The 24,344-nt window shown below is 41.4% G+C and overlaps 1 protein-coding gene across 1 annotated transcript in view; it reads right to left on the bottom strand.

Annotated features, from left to right (window-relative positions):
• Positions 1-24,344, bottom strand: part of LOC143293618 (U5 small nuclear ribonucleoprotein 200 kDa helicase-like) — a 55,316-nt gene that overhangs the window by 28,516 nt on the left and 2,456 nt on the right. Inside the window, exons 2-20 of the mRNA XM_076604706.1 lie at positions 22,037-22,200; positions 21,062-21,233; positions 20,278-20,467; positions 19,398-19,456; positions 15,505-15,597; positions 14,884-15,033; positions 13,888-13,987; positions 13,321-13,538; positions 12,737-12,854; positions 12,273-12,328; positions 11,605-11,742; positions 10,236-10,391; positions 9,074-9,244; positions 8,295-8,353; positions 6,276-6,534; positions 4,856-5,005; positions 3,520-3,581; positions 1,990-2,170; positions 846-950 (exon numbers count right to left, since the gene is read on the bottom strand). Of these exons, the coding sequence (XP_076460821.1) occupies positions 846-950; positions 1,990-2,170; positions 3,520-3,581; positions 4,856-5,005; positions 6,276-6,534; positions 8,295-8,353; positions 9,074-9,244; positions 10,236-10,391; positions 11,605-11,742; positions 12,273-12,328; positions 12,737-12,854; positions 13,321-13,538; positions 13,888-13,987; positions 14,884-15,033; positions 15,505-15,597; positions 19,398-19,456; positions 20,278-20,467; positions 21,062-21,233; positions 22,037-22,200 (2,601 nt within the window). The remainder of the gene's footprint in view (positions 1-845; positions 951-1,989; positions 2,171-3,519; positions 3,582-4,855; positions 5,006-6,275; positions 6,535-8,294; positions 8,354-9,073; positions 9,245-10,235; positions 10,392-11,604; positions 11,743-12,272; positions 12,329-12,736; positions 12,855-13,320; positions 13,539-13,887; positions 13,988-14,883; positions 15,034-15,504; positions 15,598-19,397; positions 19,457-20,277; positions 20,468-21,061; positions 21,234-22,036; positions 22,201-24,344) is intronic.

Raw genomic sequence — 24,344 nt, 5'->3', positions numbered from 1 at the left:
ATTGTCAAAATGCCAGAACATCGGTTACCACTGAAAGCATATAAAATGTTACTATTTATCCATCAGCAGAATCGGAATACATGGGCCACATCTGTTTGTTTCTTGTTACATAAATATGGATTTCAGGAGGTTTGGGAGAATCAGGGGGTGGGAAATGAAAAAGAATTTCTAAGCACATTAAAAAACAGACTGGTAAATGAATACAAAGAACGTTGGTCTTTACAGCTATCAGACAGTGAGCGTTTCTCACTATATCGTACTTTTAAAAGTAGTCTTGTACTATCACCATTTTTGTTGGAGCTGAAACATATTCAAGCCAGAATTAGCTTAACACGTTTACGACTTGGTGTGTCACAACTCAATACACATAAATTACGTTTTAAACGTAATGTAACAGATGATGAGCTGTCTTGTCCTTTTTGTGATTTTCAGAAAGAAACAGAAGTTCACTTTGTGTTACAATGCCCTCAATATGCTGACCTGAGACAACAGTATATCCCCTCTAAGTATTATAATACTCCGTCCTTGTTTAATATGACATTGCTTTTTGCAAGTGAAAACAAATCATTGGTTATGCGCTTGGCTATATTCCTAGACAAAGCTTTGAAAGTTCGTTGCTTATAGTGTTATGTTTGTGTTGCGCCTATGCATTTACCTGTAACCACCCCTATTGACATGGGCCAATGGCCTTTTCATTAAAACATTTCAGTGTTCAGTGTTCAGTGTTCCTCTCCTTTTTCTCCTTTCACTCCTGCTCCGCCCCTTCCTCCCCTCTAGATGTCTTGACACCAGAGGCACACATGCATTTATTATACATGCATAAAATGTACAGATGTAATATTTACCTGTTGATTCATGAGGGACAGGTAATACTGCAGCTCTCCGTGGTTGGTGATCATGATTCCCTCCCCTTTTGTGTCATACTGGGGACGCCCAGCACGGCCCAACATCTGAAGCCAATCACACAGTCCACTCATCATCTTGAATACTGTCAGTAATTATCCACACAATCTCTTCTTACCCTCAACATCTGAAACCATTCACAGTCCACAACTATCCTGAATGCTGTCAGTTATTATCCACACAATCTCTTCTTACCTTCAACATCTGAAACCATTCACAGCCCACAACTATCCTGAATGCTGTCAGTAATTATCCACACAATCTCTTCTTACCCTCAACATCTGAAACCATTCACAGTCCACAACTATCCTGAATGCTGTCAGTAATTATCCACACAATCTTGACATCATCAAAAAGCTAAAATCAGAAAACAGTAAGCTCTCTGCTGACAGTCTTTCATTCAAAGTCAAACCCATCAAGCCAAACACTCATTTTATGTATTTCAGTATTTCACTGTCATGTCTTAACTTATCTTTGGAGCACAACAGACTGTGCATGCTAGTTCAACAACCTCTGTGGGAAACCCCAGCAAATTTCCGCTTCTACACCCTCATTTTTTTCTTTTGCACAAACACACACACACACACCTGGTAAATTTATAACTGTACCTGTATATAAGTATAACAGCACTGGACATACAGCACTGAACATACACACCCACCCTCATGTGCACATACACACACACATACACACACGCAGAGATATAAAAAAAACGCACACACACACACACACACACACACACGCACAAACCTGGCAAATTTATAACTGTAAACAGGGATGAACCTACACGCACACCCTCATGCACACGTACAACACACACAAGTGCGCGCGCGCGCACACACACACACACACAAGCACACACACACAAACCTTTCATGTACAGTTTTCATGACAAATAAATATGATTCTGATTCACACACACTCACACACACAAACACAAACCTGGTAAATTTATAACTACATATAAACTGCAATGAACAGACACACACATGCACACCCTCATGGGTCACACACACACACACAAACATAAGAACACCCACCCACCAACACACACACACACACACACACCCACGCCCCCACACACACCTGCATGACATCCAGACCACTGAGCTCCACCCAGCGCCCCTTCTCAGGGCTGTAGATCTGCGTGCCCCGAATGATGACTGTGTGGGCCGGCAAGTTCACCCCCCAGGCCAGTGTAGACGTCGACACCAGCACCTGCACGTGGCGGTCATTGAACAAGTCCTCCACCAGCGTTCGATCCACCCTGAACAGTGCAACGCTCCACTTGTAGCATTCAACCTCAAACAGCGTTTTCACTACTCTGTTAGTGTTTTCACCATTCTGTTTTCAGAGTTTTCACAACCTGCACACCTAACATTCAACCCACCCTGTACAGTGCAATGCTCCGCTTGTATCATTCAACCTCAAATAGTGTTTTCACTCTTTTGTTTTTTACAGTTTTCACAGCCTCACTTTTCACCACTAGGTGTTTTCACAAATCTGTTTTTAGAGTTTTCAAAACCTGCACACCTCACATTCAATCCACCCTGAACAGTGCAACACCCCACTTCTATCACTCAACCTCAAACAGTATTTTCACTGTTCTGTTTTCAACCTCCAATAGTGTTTTCACTATTTTGTTTTCCAGAGTTTTCTGCACACCTAACATTCAATCCTCTGTGAACAGTGTAATGCTCAGCTTGTATCATTCAACCTCAAATAGCGTTTTCACAGTTTTCACAATCTGCACATCTAACATTCAATCCACCCTGAGTAGTGCAATACTCAACTCGCAGCGCCTAACCTCAAACAGTATTTTCTCTATTCTGTTTTCAGAGTTTTCACAACCTGCACACTTAACATACAATCCACCCTGAACAGTGCAACGCCCTACTTGTATCACTCAAACCTCAAAAATTGTTTTCACTATTCTGTTTTCAGAGTTTTCACAACCTGCACACCGAACAATCAATCATTATTATTATTATTATCATTATGAGCATTTATGCCAAATCTTGAAAATAAGACCTAGACATATGTAAATATCAAAAAGGAAAAATTCAGTCCATTGTGAACAGTGCAATGCTCCACTTTTATCATTTAACCTCATTCACTATTTTGTTTTTTTTAGAGTTTTCACACCCTGCACACCTAACACTCAATCCACCCTGAACAGTGCAATGTTCTACTTGTATCACTCAACCTCAAATAGTGTTTTCACTATTCTGTTTTTTAGAGTTTTCACAACCTGCACACCTAACACTCAATCCACCCTGAACAGTTCAAGGCAAGGCAAGGCAATACTCGACTTGTAGCATTCAACCTCAAATCGTGTTTTCACTTTTCTGTATTCATTCAGTTTTCACAACCTGCATACCTAACATTTAATCCACCTTGTAAAGTTCATTACTCCACACAAATCAACTGTCCAGTAAATTATCCATCACAAATTCAAAAGCATACACACCTTGTCACATGTCTTTCTCTACTTAACTTTTATCTTAATTTCATATATATTTGAAGATTAGCTGATGAGTAAACCTCTGCCATCTTGGGTACTGTTAGATACAATCTGTACTGCACAACTGAACAACTCTTATGTTCACCACTCACTTGGTCATTCCAGCATGATGAATGGCAAACCCGTACGGCAACAGGTCTTTGAGCTCATGGTTCTGAAACACAGTGAAAACAATTCTGATGCACAAATATGTGTATTTGTATCGTATTTCTTTTTATCACAACAGATTTCTCTGTGTGAAATTCGGGCTGGTCTCCCCAGGGACAGCTCGTTGCTATACTACAGCGCCACCCAGTTTTTTGATTTTTTCCCGCGTGCAGTTTTATTTGTTTTTCCTATCATAGTGGATTTTTTTTTTTTTTTTTTTTACAGAATTTTGCCAGGAACAACCCTTCTGTTGTCATGGGTTCTTTTACGTGCGCTAAGTGCATGCTGCACACGGGACCTCGGTTTATCGTCTCATCCGAATGACTAGCGTCCAGACCACCCCTCAAGGTCTAGTGGAGGGGGAGAAAATATCGGCGGCTGAGCCGTGATTCGAACCAGCGCGCTAAAATTCTCTCACTTCCTAGGCGGACGCGTCACCTCTAGGCCATCACTCCACAAATAATACCAGTATCTATCGACTGAATAAAACCAATCTTCTGCATCAATACCCAGATGCACAAAATGACTGGTGCAGGCTCCAGAAGGGGTCCGACTCCTGTCCCGTGCAAAATACTAATGCGCAAGCGATGAAAGTTGGTACACCTAGTGGTTTCCCTTAGTATATTACTTCCCTTCTCTTTTGTTTTCAGTGCTGTCTTTGATGGCAGATTGTAGAGGAATTGAAAGAAAATCAGAAAACATAGTACATGGCAACAGAAAACGTATTAGCATTCTCTAAAATCATACTTCATGGGAGAGAACCAGAATAAATATCTTCTTCCTCATACTGATTGGCAGCCAGCTTCATGGTGTAAGAATCTGCTACACTTGGGGCTAGCCAACAGCTGGTCCCGTGCAAATGACAATAACAACAATAATAATACTGATAAAAATGATAATATCAATAATAACAATAAAGAATAAAATCCAATCAGTAGCAATCACAAAAAAAGAACAAAAGTGATAAAAATAATCATTTTGAAAAATAAATAACAATAATAATAACACAGTAAATAATGCAGGAGACAGGGTAGGGGTGGGAGGAGGTGGTCATCATTACCAACCGCAATGCCTGTTCCCCCCCACCCCCACATCCCACACTCCTGCAAGGAAGTAAGTAACTTACAGAATATCAGACCCACCACAAATTCAGAAGGCAACAACACCTAGCTCCCAACATTCATTATCTTAAAAAAAAAAACAAAAAAAACAAAACACAATAAAAACGAAGAAAGAAAAAAAAAGACACAAGAGCCTCCCAAGCCAGCATCAGCAGCTCACCTTGACCTGCTCGGCCTCTCTGCGCAGCACCTCTGTGGACATGGACCCCTCCTTGAGGAACAGACCCAGGGTGTCTTTCTCCAGACACATGTCACGGATGGCCCTCGCCGTCTTCCCAGTCTCTTTGCGTGAGTGCACGAACACCAGGACCTTGGGACCCACAGATAACACAGTTTGCGATTTCAGGGACAACAAAACTTCTTGCATCTTTAAAAGAACATCTCTGGTTTTTTCTTTCATTCTGAATTTTTTTAAGGAACTCTCAGACACTCAGTCACATCGGCTTATAATGTTCACCTGCATTCATACAACCATTTTCATACACAGCATTAATTAAAAAAACGTTTACCTACACAAAATGCATACAACATCTGCCTGAACATCATTTATACAACGATCATTTTCATGGGATGAATACAACATATACCTAAAAAGCAAACATAAAACGTATACCTACACAGTATACATGCAATGGTTAGTTACGTAGTACACGCAAAATATTTACCTGCAACAAAGTCAAATTCTGTTTTTTTAGGAGGCTGCTTGCTATCTAAAGGTTATGTCTGCTTTGCTCTGTACAGAATCTTCTTGGTGCTCTGTTTACATTTCTTGCATTTCTGAGATTCACAGTTCGACTCACTTCCCCAACCCCATTGCTCAATACACCATACATGTCACAAAACTATCAAGTGGCTATCAAGAAAGCTGGCAGGTGGTTTAGCAACAACAAAAAAAACATATCAGAAAACGTTTGATGTCTGCGTAACATCAGAACAGACTGTGACCCGTCCTAACAAAGTATGATGAACCTGGGACAGTTGGTGAGATGTCTATGGTCTGTCTCCTCTTTCCATTCCTTTTTCTGCCGATTTCGAATCGCAAAGTGCTTAAATACAGAGACATGCACACAAACATGCCAACATGCCAAAATATTTATGACAGAATGTGCTTTAGCATTTCTAAATTGTAATCTTTCTTTTAAGAAGAAATAAGCTGTCTTATATCAAGTGAAAAAGTGTCAACAAACTTGTTTATTTCACAGCTGAAGAGACGAACGTTGTGTGGGCCCCAAATTTACTGCGTGTGCATGTGCAAGAGCATTTGCGTTTGCACAAATTCTCTGCCAATATAGAATGTAAACCCCTAGCCACCACACTCAAGTAGTTCAAACACTGCCCCCTCACTTCCTGGAAAACCTTCCAAAGCAAATTCAATCAAAACCAAATAGGTCTATAAATCAGTCACTCATGATGTAATACAGAAAACCATAACTATTTTCATCAACAGTTTGTAAAAAAACAACACCCCCCCCCAAAAAAAAAAACCCCATCTATTTTCATCAACAGTGTATCAAAAAAACCACATCCATTTTCATCAACATTGTGTCAGAAAACCACATCTACTTTCAACAATTTATCACCTGGTTTTTGCCGGCGTGCTCAATGACCTTCTCATACACAATGTCGTTCATCAGCTGAAACCGCTTCACGGCCTTCTTCTCAGTGATGCCGATGAACTGCTGCTCGAGAGGCACAGGGCGGAAGCTGTTGTCAAAGAAGAAGAGTCCCTCCTTGGGGTCCACTCTGAGAAAGTTGGCCACGTCTTCGTAGTTGGGCAGAGTGGCGCTCAGACCCACCAGGCGGATGTCTTCCTGGGTTGTCTCTATGTTACGGATGGCCCTGTTCACAGACATCAACATCATCGTGATCACTATATTCATCACGTCTTCCTGGGTTGTCTCTATGTTACGGATGGCCCTGTTCACAGACATCAACATCATCACCATCACTATATTCATCACGTCTTCCTGGGTTGTCTCTATGTTACGGATGGCCCTGTTCACAGACATCAACATCATCACTATATTTATCACGTCTTCCTGGGTTGTCTCTATGTTACGGATGGCCTTGTTCACAGACATCAACACAACATCAACATCATCACCATCATTATATTCATCACGTCTTCCAGGGTTGTCTCTATGTTACAGATGGCCCTGTTCACAGACATCAACATCATCATTATATTCATCACATCTTCCTGGGTTGTCTCTATGTTACGGATGGCCCTGTTCACAGACATCAACGTCATCATCACTATATTCATCACATCTTCCTGGGTTGTCTCTATGTTACAGATGGCCCTGTTCACAGACAACATCATCATCATCACTATCATCATCAAATATCTTCCTGGGTTGTCTCTATGTTACAAACAGCTCTGCTCACAGACATCAACATCATCATCACTATATTGTCTCAATGTTACAGATAGCCCTTTACACAGACTTTAACATCAACATCATCATCACTATCATCATCACATATCTTCCTGGGTTGTCTCTATGTTACAAATGGCTCTGTTCACAGACATCAACATCATCATCATTATATTCATCACTTATCTTCCTGGGTTGTCCCTATGTTACATATGGCCCTGTTCACCAACATCAAGATCATCACCACCACAAAAATCACCATTGTGTAAAATCACAATAAACATGCATAAAAATCAATAGCAGCAATATAATCACACTATTCATAAATCATCACAATAAGCAAGCATAGAGATCAGCAGCAGCATTAAAATCACTATAATTATATCTGCAATTATCATAATAACAATGACAGTGATAATCCTGTCCAGCAATTCCACATTGGGCATAAACTTTTCCTTCATTTGGAATGATCTGCAGATAGATGCTACACACTGGCACTGTGCCAGGAAGCTGAGTCATTGCAGTGAACTGGTGGTGACTTGTGTGTATAATCGTTCTAGTTAGCAGCGTCGCAGAAGAAAGTCACATTTGATATTTAGAAACATAAAAAGAGTTAAGAAACATAGCAACAGTAATAGCAGCAGCGTTAGGTGTAGTTGCAATTGTGGTGATAGTAGAAGCGGTAGTCAAAGTCGTATACACGTAGTACTTTTCATAGCAGTGTTGATTAGCTCAAGTGTGTGTGTGTGTGTGTGTGTGTGTGTGTGTGAGTGAGTGTGTGTGTGTGTGTGTGTGTGTAAATATATATATATATATATATATATATATATATATATATATATATATATACAGAGAGAGAGAGAGAGAGAGAGAGAGAGAGAGAGAGATTCCCTCATGTGAATGCAAATATTCGCAGACACATCACACTGGCACCGTTGTGTGAGTGTGAGAACTAACACATGGCCGGGATGCCACACCGTTTCTATGCTAAGACTCAAGCACACACAACACACATACCGTTGAACGAAAGCATTCCACAAAAACTTGTAATCCAACTCACTGAGCCCGACTCCATTGCTGCTGTGATGGTCTTTTATCTTTATTTCAACCAAAATTCTGAAAATTATTACGTCTGGTGTTCAATGCTCTGAGCAAGATCTACCAGTGAAAGACTAGTCACCCAATAAATGAAGCGCGTACTCTAAGCAGAGAAAGACTTACCTTGCCACCAAAGCTTCCAGCACAGGGCCACGGTCATCATGTAGAAGATGAATTTCATCCTGACACATGACAAATTCAATATTCATGATTATTCTTTCTTTTTTTTTTCTTTTTTAATAAATGCCTTCCTGTCATCATAAAACGGTAGCCAGTCATCCAAAACCAACAGTTGCTATCCAATTTTAACAATTCTAACATCAGTATCACAAGAAAAAAGCCATCAGTTCTGAAAAAGAACATTTAAAAATCATTTACATGCAGCCTACAACGTAAGTGGTCTTACAAAAAATTGTCTCAACACTGCTTTCAAGTCTGAGCAGCTCTATTCTGGAATACATTCACTGATGTTAAAATGCTCACACTGATGCTATCAACACCTGATGAACAAAACCCAACAGCTGTGCTTGAAATGTTCTTGAAATGCATACTAAGCTCATTCTGCACATGGGAACTCAAGATTTTAGCCCTCCTTTTGATCACACTGCCTACTTTTCTTTTCTATTTTCTCAACAACATAACAGGATGAGATGGAGTACTCAAACATTACAATACATCCATTAGGTAATGCTCCCTGACTCTGACATTCTACTAAATCTTCTTTTTTTTTTTAAAGCAGATTTTTTCTTCCTAAAAAAAATGTTACATATTAAAAAAATATGTTATTTTTTCCTTGCAATATCTTTGTCACATGAAAATTCCAAATGCCTACTCTGTGTACACACCGACACTGACACAGTTCTCTGCCCACACCAACAAGAAAGCAGGAAGGACTGACTCACAAAGATCATGAGCTTGACAAACTGGGTGTAGGTCCTCTCGCCCCCTTTGCGGGTAATGATGTCCCATTTCTCCGGGGTGCACACGATGATCTGCGTCTCGTTCACCTGCTCCCTGGTCAGCTGGTGGTCCCCGGTCAGCTCGGCCACCTTGATGCCGTATGATTGGAGTTTCTGTGACACAGAGAGGTACATGGTGTGGTCAGTATATGGTCACAGCCCTTACGTTGGTGGTCAGCACAGAGACACAGCCCTTCCAATGATGATCAGTACAGGGACACAGCCCTTACAATGATGATCAGTACAGGGACACAGCCCTTACAATGATGATCAGTACAGGGACACAGCCCTTACAATGATGATCAGCACAGAGACAAAGCCCTTATGTTGGTGGTCAGCACAGAGACACAGCCCTTATGTTGGTGGTCAGCACAGAGACACAGCCCTTACAATGATGATCAGTACAGGGACACAGCCCTTACAATGATGATCAGCACAGAGACAAAGCCCTTATGTTGGTGGTCAGCACAGAGACACAGCCCTTACATTGGTGGTCAGCACATAGACACATCCTTTACACTGATGGTCAGTACAGGGACACAGCCCTTACAATGATGGTCAGCACAGGTACACAGCCCTTACATTGATGGTCAGCACAGGACACAGCCCTTACGTTGGTGGTCAGCACATGACACAGCCCTTACACTGATGGTCAGTACAGGGACACAGCCCTTACACTGATGGTAAGTACAGGGACACAGCCCTAACACTCATGGTCAGCACAGGGACACAGCCCTTACACTGATGGTCAGCACAGGGACACAGCCCTTACACTGATGGTCAGCACAGCACACAGCCCTTACAATGATGGTCAGCACAGGGACACAGCCCTTACACTGATGGTCAGCACAGCACACAGCCCTTACACTGGTGGTCAGCACAGCACACAGCCCTTACAATGGTGGTCAGCACAGCACACATTGGTGGTCGGCACATGGTTTTAACCCTTTCGGTGGCGGTGATCCACCATGTCAAACTTAAACGTTCTTACATTTCATATGTTCACACACCCACTAACACACACACACCCAATCACACACACAGAGACTAAATAAAATACATATATGAAAGCACTTATCATGAATACAGCACAGGAGTCACTCACCATGGTGAAGTTTCCCACCATCTCCTGAACCAAGGAGCGCATGGGGGCAATGTAGATGATCTTGAAGTCGTCCGTGTTGATTGTGCCATCAGCGTTCACATGCTTGCCAATCTCGTGCATGATGCACAGCATAGCCACGTTGGTCTTACCCGCACCCTGGAAAACAAGCCGCACATGACAACCACAAACAAAAGCCATATGCAACAACCACAATCAGGAACACGCTCTGGTCAGTTCCTTTAAAGGTCAGCACAGCATCCTCTATGTTTCGAAAGGTTTCTTCACTCCCTACCTGCAGTGCACAATTCCCACTGAATATGAAGCTGATAAGAAATGTATGGCAGGTCCTGTCCTCTTAAGCATCTTGCAAGCGTCAAGAGTTCCAAGAGCAACATGCCACAAACTTCATGTATCTCTCGTTTTTATCCCAACACTACATGTGTCGTTGAGTCAGGGGTAAGCAGAGAGAAATACTGTTCTGATAGTTCCACTGCATAAAATAAAATAAAACAAAGCTTTCAAGACTAACACATACATAAACAGATTTACTGATGCTGGACGGACAAGATTCAGTCATATAACACACTCACTTTGTTTGCATAAACGACTCAACAATTAGTTCTACAAATGACAACACTTCCATGAGCAACACTTCCATGACAAGGATACTTCATGAATATCTCTGAAACTTTGTTTACAAACTTGCGCAGTACTTTACAGGGACAACTGTGAATTTTTATGGAAAACTAACATTTGTAAGGAATCTATTAATTTCCATAAATGACTCTAACAGAAGATTTCATCACTCTTATGTGTCACTAGATTTTATGATGTGACTGTACAATCCTGTTAACGACAATAATAAGGCACCAGTACAGTCATAATTATGTGTATAAACCTACAACATGCCACTGATTTTCGCCACAGAATTTTTTTTTTTTTAAAGTAATCTGAACACAAACATTATCATTTATAATACACGATGGGCACAATAGCTGAGTGGTTTAAGTGTTGGACTTTCAATCTAAAGGTCCCCGGTTCAAATCTCAGTAAGAGTGCCTGGTGGGTAAAGGGTGGAGATTTTTCCGATCTCCCAGGTCAACATATGTGCAGATCTGCTTGTGCCTGAACCCCCTTCGCGTGTATACACAAGCAGAAGATCAAATACACACGCAAAAGATCCAGTGATCCATGTCAGTGTTCAGCAGGTTATGGAAACAAGAACACATACCCAGCATGCACACCCCCGAAAACTTAACATGGCTGCCTACATGACGGGGTAAAAATGGCCATATATAATACGCAGATTACAACAACACACATACAAAATCTGGCAACAGCAGTTCGCTGACAGGGAAGAGATACTCACGGTGGGTGCACAGAGCAGCAGGTTGTTGTCAGTCTCCATGGCAGCCTTGAACAGTCGGCTCTGGATGCGGTTCAGACTCTTGAACCTGTCAAAGGCGGGCTGCGCATACTTGGGCAGCCGGTCAATGGGGACCAGCGACTGAAACCACACACCACAGTGCACAATGCAATCAGTTCTACAACACAAGTATGTGACATAAATTGAAATTAATAACTTGAAATGAGGTCACTGTATTTGAATGAGTTACCTGTGCAACCAATATAGCATTGTTATGCTCATATTTATCATGATTAAAGAAACTGTCCTGTTTTAGAAGCATATCAAAATCATCTTCTATAATTCAATCAACATGAACTTGCTGCCGATTCTTGCAGTTGGCGCATGCTGGCTGACATAACCTCAAACAAACATATTTCATTGTCTGCATGTGGTATATACACAAAGGGTTTCAGGCACCATACGTGTCAACCTGGGACATTGGAAAAAATCTCTCTCTTAACTACACAACTATCACACCCATCAGCCATCTGCATGCACACACAAACACACACACACACACAATGCACAAACATACTCACACACACATGTACACCCACAGACAGTCATACTAAATGCCATACACCATTTAGTTGTCAACAAATAGACGTAAACAATTATGATTAACTCACCTCATCATCATCAAATGGTTTTGGCTTCAGAGCTGGCACATGCACCTCTTCATACCCTGTAAAGAATTCCCTGAATTAGCTTCCATTGTAACCACTACACACAACAGCATCACACAAAGCCTGGCACACACAGCAACCAAATGACAGATGCATATATGATTCAATATGCAATGGATATCAACCTGCTGTCGTATTTACAATGCATCAACTGAACTAGTCAGTCTAGAATCCAATCTTCATCTCCCTGACCAAATTAGAGAGTGTATGTAACTGCAATTGCTTTTTGAAAACAATGACCTGAAGAAACTATAACAAAGGAATGAAAATTTGTTATCCTCTCTCCTCTCAAACACACACACACCCATGTACACAAGCATGCATGCGCACTCACACACACCCACGCATGCACACACCATACATGTGCACACAAACACACACTGTTATCTAACACAGTAACCAGTTACCTTTCCTCTGTTTCCTGAAAGAACCATCAGGCAGCTGGCAGCGCTTGTTGGCCATGAAGTGTGACCCTTGAGTGAAGGTCAGATCATCCAAGTCCAGTGTCTGCACTGGTCCTACTTCCTGTCAACATAGATTCTGGTCTGCAGACATATTCTAGTCTGGATAATGCAGAAAAGAACTAGATAAGTGTATAGATGTGTCCTTACCAATTTCATTCTCATCTTCAACAGTTTCATTTTCTCCTAAGATAAGAAAGACATGCTCCAAAAGCAAACACATCTTCACCTGGCTTATACCGTAACTGGGAAAATAAGAATAAAAAGTTTCACTGAAAAAGAAATGTGAAAAAAAACGATGGTACAGTGAGTTATGGACAAAGTCTAGAACAAAAAACATAGGTCCACAGCCAGTGTATGTTTTAAAATATGCAGACAAAACACGTGCATATAAAAAAACATATATAATTTTTTTTAAAAAGAATCAAATAATTACATCACATTTCCTTCATGATTCCATACCCAAACGGCTCCACAAGCACACACAAACCTCCTCACAACCACAACAGACCTACTGCTGTGCCACTCACCACGTCTTCATCCACATCCATGGACTCCAGGTCGGCGGCCACGCGTGACTGTCGCGCCTGCTGGCGTCGTGCCCGTTCCTCCGTGACCAGGTCGTCCTGGTCCGTCTCCTGAAGGGAATGCAGGATGCGTGACAGCTCCACGTCCCCCTCCATCTGCTCCTCAATCTTGCTGCGCTCGGCCGCCGTCTGAGCCGAGGCCAGCAGGGTGCAGAACAGGACTGTGGACCACAGAATTATAAAGCTGTCATTAGAGACATTTAGCTACAGACATATTCTGAAGGAGGATGAAAAACACCTTCATACACATGTATAACAGGCATTCCTTGGCGACCTGGGGAAAGAGTTAAGACTGATGATATTGAACTGCAAAAAGATACAAATAACACACTGTATGTTAAGAGATATTAAATCAATGAATGTATGTTTGTATGCCTATGCATGAGTGCACATCCATGCATTCTTGTCTATCTAGATCTGTCTTTAGTTACCTGGCAGTGTGTTATAAAATAACCCCACTGACACGCACACAAAAGCACACATATTGCAGAAGAAAAAAAAGAGACTTACTCATCTGTCGGTACTGTCGCAAAACCTTGATGAATTCAAACTGTGTAACACCAAGCAGCATCACCAGTTTGTTTTCACACTCACGGTCATCACCAGCTGTCTGAAAACATCGCAGAAATACCATTTATGTCAATGTGAAGTCACAGAAACTCACACACAAGAGATTTTGAATTGAACAGTCACCAAGAACATACATAAAATCAAAAAAGGAAACAAAGCGCTCCTATGGTACGAAGTTCCATCTTTTCAACTGCCCCACTGATATAATATCCACCTTAAATCCTTATTATCTTTGTTGCTTGCAACCCAGATGACCATACATGGTCATATCAGGACTGAAAACTGTCAACATCGATCCCACAGAATCTGAAGAAGCAAAAACAAAAAAAAACAAAAAAACTCATATTCATGTACGTTAATCCAGGCCATCCCTCCAACACTGAACATTGATTTTAGACCAGAAGGTAAAAAACACTAACCTAAACATTATTATACATCATATACAAACTTATACATAACAACAGGCGTACAAAACCAAAAACTGCCAACAGCCAACTCACACATCCTAGGCGCAAAAAATAATACAACACAGTAAGATTACTCTGTCATCCATTGCAGAAAAAGACAGAAAATATTCAAGGCTTTCCAGAAAAATACTGGTGAATGGGCTGCAAGATAGAAAATCAAAAAGGCAAGAGATGACAGAAATAAATGATAAACACCAGAAACAGAACAACAGAAAAGAGATTGCCAGCATAAGATTTCCAGAAGGTGGGGATACTACTTATGAATTATGAAAGAGCCCCTGGCTACCAAACAGGGGGCTGTAGACAGGTAGTATATCAGACAACAATAGAGAAGTATGATCAAGTTCTGACAGACTGCAACGCTAACAGCTCCCAGCTACCTGATAGAGGGGGTTGCGGATAGGCAGCATATCAGACAACAAAATGAATGGAGAAGTATGGTCAAGTTCTGACAGACTGCCACACTAACCTTGAGGATTTCCAGCACCTCCCGTGCCTTGGTCTGTGCAGTGGTGGGATCATCAGGATAGTATTTGCTCAGTTTGCGCTGGATCCAGAAGGCGTCAATGTCACGGGGATGTAATCCTCCTTCAGATTTATTGCGGGCTTCCTCTGACAGCTGTGAACATCATGAAAAATAGCTCCCCTTGGTTACAGGATGACAGCATTAAGGCATACATACACACTGTCAAACACACATGTTCAAACTCTTTCTTATGAACATGAATACACATTCACACACAGACACAAACATTCACAGTGACGAGAAAAAATGTTCAAAGCTTCCTGCAAATTCATTCACAACAGTATATAAAGACACCCTTGAACAAAAGACAAACCCTTCACAACTCTCGTACATTTCTGCTGCACAACCATAAAACCGAAAATGAACCAAAGACAGCTAAATACATTTCACTTGTTCACTGACACAATCACAAATTTTCATTCACTGACATACAGAGCAAACACAAGCTTCCCAAACACACAGTACGAACAAATTACTGACATTATTTAATAACACATTTCATTATTTAATAACAGTAGTAAAATGTGAACTGAAACTAAACGTGATCCTAAAAAGCTCACTTACATTGGCATGCAGCGTAGCATCAATGGCAGCTTCCTCTCCTTCATTTTCGTCGTCCTCATCTTCCTGGACTTCACCATACACATCAGCAGCATCCTGCACACACAGACATAGACATGCTGTCTACAGGCTGCTGCTGGGATCAACCCTTAGAAACTGGTCAATCAGGTGACACTAGGAGAAATACTGGTGATGGAAGTCTTTTCAGCTAGCTGCAACTCTGGGGACGGGAGAGGGCGGAAGGATAACTCTATTGGCTTTGATTACATTCCTAGCTACATGGTGGGCTGGTAACTACTTTCATTTTCTCCGCATAAGCGGATGGTAGTTTACACAGGACAGGAATGTCAGACCCCTGCTGGAGTCTATACTAGTGGGTCACGGTTAAGTATGTGTAATTAAACACACATATCAAAATTGTAAATGTGTGCACACACACACACTCATGCGCACACACAGAGTAGCAAATCATTTTCCCCTCAACCACAACTTACCCAAGACAACACCCCCATCATTCCACTTTTAAACTGTTATCAAACCCAACTGAATAGACCTAACAGAATATGGGAAACCTTCAATTTCCAAATACTGGTGACAGGAAATGTCAAAAACAAGGACTGGCATCTCCCATCAAGTTACTTCCATTCGCTGATTCGTGTTGCTTTCTGTGTGGTGGCTCTTTTGGGGAGACTTATTTTTCCATTTTTATAAAACTTTACTAACAAAATCTTATACACAATACACTGATAACATCTTTCAGCAATACAAAGTTATCTGAGTCATGTTAAAGTCCATGTAATTAACACTTCAGCTTTCACACTTCCAAACCAATCTACTAGTAAAGGAAATTTTCTATCTAAAATTACGTTTAAATAACATACTTACCGTGACCCAACTAGTGCAGACTCCGGCAGGGGTCTGACATTCCTGTCCTGTGCAAACTACTATCCGCCTATGCGGAGAAAATGAGAGAACTACGGCCGATAACCTCCCGGAAGTAGGTAACGTCCCCTTTGTCCCCCTGGTTATCGCCCTCTTTTGACGGCAATATGCCATCAGCAGCGCAGCGAGCAGGGAGAACAGGAAGCGGGGAGGCCGGGAGGGTCTTAAATTTGGGTCACGGTAAGTATGTTATTTAAACGTAATTTTAGATAGAAAATTTCCTTTTAATCACACATACTTAACCGTGACCCAACTAGTGCAGAATAGCGCGACAAGGTGGCGGGCTAGCCTGTTCTACTGTCTATGTGCTGCGATAGCCTGCTGTGCAACTACCACAGAAGCGATGCCTCTTGAGCCATCATCCCGCAGGCGTGCGACGTCTCTCAGGTAGAAGTCGATGAAGGTGGCAGGATTTTTCCAGTAAGCGGCATCTAAGATGTCTTGTAGCCGTATTGAGTGCGCCAGGGCAAGAGAGGAGGACCACGCTCTGACTTCATGCGCTCTGGCTGAGGAGGCATCGAGTCTCAAACCTACGTCTGCATATGCACCTTTGATCGCATTGACTATCCATCGAGACAGCGACGTTTTGCTAATGTCACGTGGATGGTCTAGGTTCCAGCTAATGAAGAGGCGTCGCTTGGACGCTCGGAAAGGACGCGACCTTTTGAGGTATATGCGCAGGGCCCTGACCGGGCAGAGGAATCTATCCTCGTCATCATGGGCTAGAATGGAAGAGAGCGGTTTGATGAAAAGAATGGGAGAGGGTGTATCGGGAGTCTGATTTTTGGCAAGAAATTCAGGGAGGAACCTAAGTGAGATAGATCCGTCCGGCTCAAAGGCTATATCCTGTGTGACGCCACTGAGGGCATGGACCTCACTACAACGTCTGCCTGAGGCGAGTGAGACGAGAAAGAGTGTCTTCATTGAGAGTAGCTTGAAGGGAGCTATAGCAAGGGGTTCGAAGGGTGCCTTGCGGAGGTATTGTAGTACCAGAAACAGGTCCCAAGAAGGGGACCGAGGGGATGTACGTGTGTGGCTGAGGGAAGCCCCTCGGACTAATGCCCTAAGCAGGGGGTCATCTGAGAAAGAGGGTCCGCCTAGTTGCCGAAGAGTGGAGCTGATTGCAGCGCGATGGACGCGTACTGCAGAGGCGGAGAGGCCTTTGGAGGAGGAGAGGAAAGCGAGAAAGTTGGCGAGGTCCATGTTGGATGGGTGTGTGGGATTGACTGAGTGGGTAGAGCACCAGGAGAGCCAGCGATTCCAGTGTGCAGAGTAAACGCCTTGAGTGCCTTTGCGATGTGACCTGCATACGAGGTCGGCTGTGTCATCAGAGGCGCCTAGTGCTGACAGAGATTCCCGCACAGTAGCCAGGCGTGTAGGTTGAGAACCTCTGGGTTTCCGTGGGGAATGCCTGAGCGGGGCTGAACTAGGGAGTGTCTGCCGATGTGAAGGCGGAGTGGGGGTGGAGGGTAGCTGCTGGTGGGTGGCAGGGGGTGGTGGTATTGCATTAGAAGAAGGAGCAGAAGCAGGAGAAGGTGTGGCACCAGGAAGGACAGTGGAGCATAATTGCTGCAGCAAGCTGATAATGAGCTGCTGATTGTTTGTTTGAGCAGCTTGCTGTGAGACCGTTTGTGGCTGGGAAACAGCAGCAGCTGGAGAAATGGCAGATGTGGACATCACTGCATGGCTTGGTGGAACCGTGCACGCGCCTGCACTGGAGGCAAGGGGCAGTGACGGTGCAAGGGAAGTAACTGCGGCGGTCACCGATAAGGGGACCGAAGCAGGAGTTGCCTCCCTTGGATTGGAAAATCGTGACAAGGGGAGGGGTGCACGCGTATGGGCAAGCGTGTCCCCTAGTGGTCCACCTTCCTCCCTGCACAATGGGAGGGCATCCCTACACGCCACGGTCGCCAAAGGATCCGAGACGGTCGAGGCATGCCGCGTGGGGGGCTCGTGATCCGATGTCACGGCCGCCACCACGGACGCATCGCACGTAGGGCCCAGACTAGTGTGCGGATCCAGAGCAAGTGACTTGCGTTGTTTCCCCAAAGGGTTTGTGCAAAAATCCCTTGAGACTGAGGGCATGGGGAAAGGGATAGAGGAGGTCGACTCGGGTACTGCCGACTGGCAGAGCCGAGAAATCGCGGATCGCGACGAGTCCGATCGCGAATCGAAAAAAGGATTGTGAATGGCACCACTGACCTGTGTATTGGTAAGCAAACCTGTAGAAGTCGCCGGAGGAGGCGTAGTGGGTAGTGGTGGTCTGGAGTCGACCGGAGGTAGCGGAGGAAGTGGGGGTGGCGTAGGGTTGGCGTTGCTGAGAGCGGCAGAGGTAGAGGGCCCAGACTGATCGCGAATCGATTGCGATCGTGCCTTAATTTTAGCCCGATCTCCCAATCGGGCTACATAATTGTGTGACCTGTTTGAAGACATAATCGGACACAAAACAGAAACGCCAAAGAATCGATAGACAGGTAGAAAATGCGAAAAACTTAGCCGTATGAAGTGCACAGGTACAGGTGTCGAGATGGCTGCCGGAAAAAGAGGGCGATAACCAGGGGGACAAAGGGGACGTTACCTACTTCCGGGAGGTTATCGGCCGTAGTTCTCTCATTTTCTCCGCATAGGCGGATAGTAGTTTGCACAGGACAGGAATGTCAGACCCCTGCCGGAGTCTGCACTAGTTGGGTCACGGTTAAGTATGTGTGATTAAACCATTTTTTCTAGACAAAATCACTACTAAAGATCCCATATTGTTACATGATACATGAGATATCAAACGCTATTACTTCCAACAAATTTTCACGCCAATATTTAAATAAACTGTTCTTCCATTATGAAAGCCAAATCAAAAAAGCAACCCTAAATAAAACAGAATATTTCCTATATCACAACACCACTTATTTATTTAATACATTTGTATATCATAAAAAGAAAATCAAAGCTGTACTCACATCATCGTCAGATTCCTCAAACTGAACGTTCACACCATATGTTTCATCAATGTTGTCAGCTGCAAAAAAAACAAACAAAAATGCAACAAATGATTAACTGCTATTCCACTGGTGTGCATGCAAGAGTAAAGTGTTCACTTATATCCTGTATGGAACACTATCAAACCTTTCACTCAGTACTTTTGCATGCTTTATTTAAAACTGAAACACACTGACAGACACATTCAACTAAGTACGTCTCATTCGGTGGTGTTGATTTTTCTTCTCTAGCCAGCCAGGCATTTTCAAGTTGTGGCAGTTGTAATGAAGAAAAAAACTTTCCACACAATTTTGTTACAGCTGTTAATATACTTGATTTGATTAACTTTCAATCTGTTTTTCCCTTATTTGTCCTATCCTTGAACTGTCTAATAATGTCATTTCTGGTGTATCTAAAAGACTGAAGCAACAAATATTTTGCACATGATCATGTATGTGTGTGACAGGTATATGTGCATGTAGAAGGATAGCTGGGTGTGTGTGCGGAGAAGGTAGGGGTTTTGATTGATGGCATATTTCATCTTGTAACATAGCAATGTTATATATGGATAGTCATGCAACAGAAAGATTATTCTTTCATGTACCTATGCATGTAGTATCATTCATAATGCAAATTATCTGTTGTCTGTAAAGGGCCTGGTGCTCTTAAAATATATTATATCCTGTAATTATTATTATCATAATCATTATGACATGATTCATGAGTCAGGGAAACACAGATAAGTAGGATGTGATAAGTAAGTCGCAGACTGTTTCGTTCACATCCCGTTTAGGCTTATGCAAGAACTCTTTCTTAAACAACAAATCCTAAAATAAAACAAGGAAAAAAAGTGACATGTACTTGTTGGTGCTCGATCTTCTTGTCCCCAATCAGTGATTTTGCGGCCCAAGTTGACAAGCAGAGCAAAACGTTCATCAGGCGTAGGCCCCAACATGGCTTCCACATCCTTCTTCTTTTCCTTCTCTTTCATTCGGTCGTTCTTCAGAACAGCAAGTACCTCATCAGCAGCACCACACAAAATGTCTCGTGGCTGAAACAGGATCAAAACCAACATAAACAAACAAAGCAAGTCATGACCAATATCATCAGGTCTTCATTCAACTCATTTAATACGTCTATTGATTTAATTTGACAGACAATACTACAACATTTACCTATGCTGCTGTAACCAATATTCATGGCTATATCATATGAATTTCAACTGCCATGCTTTAAATGCTGATCTGACACAAGAAAACATACAAACAAAAAATGGCACAGAAGAGACCTTGATTTTACATGAGTAGCAAGCAGAACGAAGTGACAAATGCACCAACTGCTGATGGGAAAACTATTCCAATGATTCCACAAACTATTTTGGATCATACACCACATAAATGAACCTGAAACAAAATGTACACATTTTTAATGTGCTCTTCTTCTGACACTCTTTCCACTTGTTTGAAAGTATCCAAACCTATCAGAATCTGAACAATGATATCAAAATTCAATTTGATTAATACCAATATGTTTCACTATTTCCAGGATAATAAAATTTAATGCTTTTGCAACATTAAACCAATCCACTGACTATGAGTGTATCACACAAATAATGCTCCTCTGTTGTCTTCACTGTCATTCACACCTGATCTCCAAGTGCAGCCTGAATGAAGCTGAGCAGTACTTCATACGTCTGTCTGGTTTCCACTGTCTTGGGACGGTACATGATGCCCACCATCTCATCAATGCCACTGGTCAGCAGGGTGGTGCCTTTCATCTTCACCATGTCATGCTGAGCCTCGTCACGCTTCCGACGTCTGCACACAGTTTGCAATGGGAAACCAACGTTAACATTTCTGAAATTGGAGTTCAGTCTCAAGGCTATAGATTATGTCAAATATGTGGGCTTTAACTTTTTAAAGTTCAAATTCATGACTTCTGAGTAAGACAGGGAAAAGAATCCATATAATAAACAAAAAAATGCACATATCTAATTTTGATGAAATATCATTAGTTATTCAAATTAGTGTTACCACCTTCCTATCCTGGAACTAAGTATTGTAAACGAGAATAAGCTAAGCAGGCTTCATTAATTCATGGTTCCTGAATACCTACCACTCTAACACTGACTTTCTAACTCTAAGGTTTCCATATTCTTTCTTCATCAAAAATCTGATAAAAACACAATGTTTAAAGTAGCATTTGAAGTTCAATTTGTGTGCATTTTCACTTTTATTTGGTGTGACAAACCTGATTATGCAGAAATTTCACCTGGCTTCACTTAGTTTAGTTACTGTCTTTTGTACAGACCTCAGTGTGCAGCTTAGTTGTTAAATAACTTTAATGTTTAATTGATACTTGCATCCAGTAAATTTCACATATCCACAAGCCATCTAAATTCTAATAATTTCAATCTCAAGAGTCTTTTCAGCCTGCTCAAAACCAAGCTATTAAAGTTATATTAAAACTAATAAAAGATATCATGAAAGGAAATGGCTTAATAAGAAATGAAAGAGAACAGATTTTACAAATCAAGTGTGGGGGTTTTCTGTTGTCTTTTTTTTCTTCAACTGAGTCAGGAAACAGAATAATAATCCTTTTATTTTGTTTCCATCCTTACTTGTTCTTTCTCTCTTCCATCAGTGGTGGTTTGGTTTTCTGTGATTTGTCACCCATACGTGTTCCGGTCAGCTTCCCCACCAGACTCATCACCTCTCCAGTGGCTTCATCTCGAGCTCGTCGATCAATCAGTGAGCGATCAACACTCAACACAAGGTTAGAGTTCTGAAAAAGAAAAAGAAAAAAAGAGATCAACGTAATTTCATAACCAACGTAATTTCATAACAGAAAATATGAATGATAAATATAAAGAAACAATGATATTACACACACACACACATTATAAAGAGAAAATCAGTGTTTTTTATGAAAAAATTAATAATAATAAATCTTAACAAAGGATGTTCAAAGTTGATGTGTTGTGCACCATATCAGAAAAACTCCAAAGGGGACATGAAGTAGAATAGTTTCCTGTTATGCTCTAAAAATCTGACAAATACTGAAATAGGTAAACAATAAAGAACCATGCATTAAACTAAGCATATCTGCACATTTGGGAAATCATATTGATTTAAACTATCAGCCTGGCGCAACACAAAGCACCGTCACATTGGGATTGGCTCTGAAGATAGAAGACAGAAAGAAGTCAATCAAGACGTCACATCGACTGCACAAATCCAACTTCCAGGACTGCTTGGTTTAGAACAACTGTGGGAAATGACTGGCATTCTCAGATGCAAAATGTAGGTCCATCACATTCAACATTTTCAAAAGATGTAACAATCAAATCATTGTCTCTGGAACATGTGCGTTCTTCTGCCTTTTTTCTGGCATGATGGAGTGGGCAAACAGTTTCCACATCATAACTCACAACTTTAAACTGTCTGCATTGTTGACATTTCAGCAGCTTGTTTTAACTAATTTAGTACAGCCACTTTTGACTTTACTCCCTTGATTCTGCTCCACAGACAACCCCTTTGTAATTGTATGGTTTAGTTGAAAAAAAAAACAAAGAAAAAAAAGAAGAAAAAAACCCAAACAACCCAACTAAAATCACCCTAAAAAAACAAATGTTACAAGTTATACACTGAAATTTTCCAAATTGATCTGTAACACAATGAGTTAGTTATTAAAAAAATAAAAATTTAAAATTAAAAAAAAAAAATCCTCCATTCTTTTTGCTATTTTCCAGTGAGATAATGAAAGTATCCATTGTTTTTGTTTAAAATTTGCACACACTGATGATATAAATGAATCCAGAAATGAATACAGAACATTATAAAGTTCCGAATGGACTCCTTCACCTGACACAGTTGTCTATGTTGTGACTGGGAAAAAACTGGTTTAGACATCACTGACATGTACTATTCACATGAACCAGTTATCTTCAAAATTACTCTCCTGCTCACGAACACAGCAACACACTCAGTATTTATTGGTTGTGTGGAGAGTGGAAAGGTAAATTAAGATATCTTTAGTTCGTAATGCCCTGACTGGGCTCCTGTCTGAAAAAGTTTACTCTTTTTCTCTGAACACAGATTAAAAAAGAAAAAAAGAAAAGAAAAAAGGAAATGAACCAGAATCCATTTTAACAAAATCTTGCGCATTCATTTGTTTTCTTTTCCTTTAGGAAGTCCTTGCACATTATTTTAAAATGACTTTGGTTCATAATCTACTTTGAAAGTAAGCCAAATGTGAAAGTAATAAGTCTCTGTGTTCGTGACATCAAAGACTTTTGCACAAAATGGCAGTCTACATGACTACTTGATTAATATTTTTCCCCCCTCAAGATCCAGATTTATTTGTTTTAAAAAGAATTAGGCCAGCCATCGTTACCTAAAACCTATTCATAAAAGCCATAAAGCCAACCCACTTCTTGTCCCCTTTAAATATCTTTAACATACAAATAAAAATGTATTATAATCAATGCAAAAACCATTTGTAAGTTGTACCACTGCTAATGCTTCGACTATATATACACATCATTTGAAACACTCAAATTTCAGATACAATTTAAATCTTGCAATCCCTGTTTTTTCTCTTCCTTTTTTCACTTCATTTTTTTCTTTCAATGTGAACTGCGTAAAAACCAAAATTATGCAGGCTGACCAAATCATATTCATGAACTGCGTAAAAACCAAAATTATGCAGGCTGACCAAATCATAATGATAATCATAGTCATATTGTTGTACTGTTCGACCAAATTATTACTAGATCATGAATATATGACAGTTACTGATACTAGTGCATTTTACCAGCACAGCAAGCCTATCGAAGTACCATATGCCAGGTGTAGTCTGGTACTTGTGGCAATGACAAATGTCACCTTAGAAAAATCTCTCTTCACTTTCGAAACACCCATGGTAAC

Source organism: Babylonia areolata, chromosome 19 (genome assembly GCF_041734735.1).
Source record: "Babylonia areolata isolate BAREFJ2019XMU chromosome 19, ASM4173473v1, whole genome shotgun sequence".
Taxonomy (NCBI): Eukaryota; Metazoa; Mollusca; class Gastropoda; order Neogastropoda; family Buccinidae; genus Babylonia; species Babylonia areolata.
The sequence above is the reverse complement of the archived record's forward strand: the minus strand, read 5'-3'. Positions and strand labels throughout refer to the sequence as shown.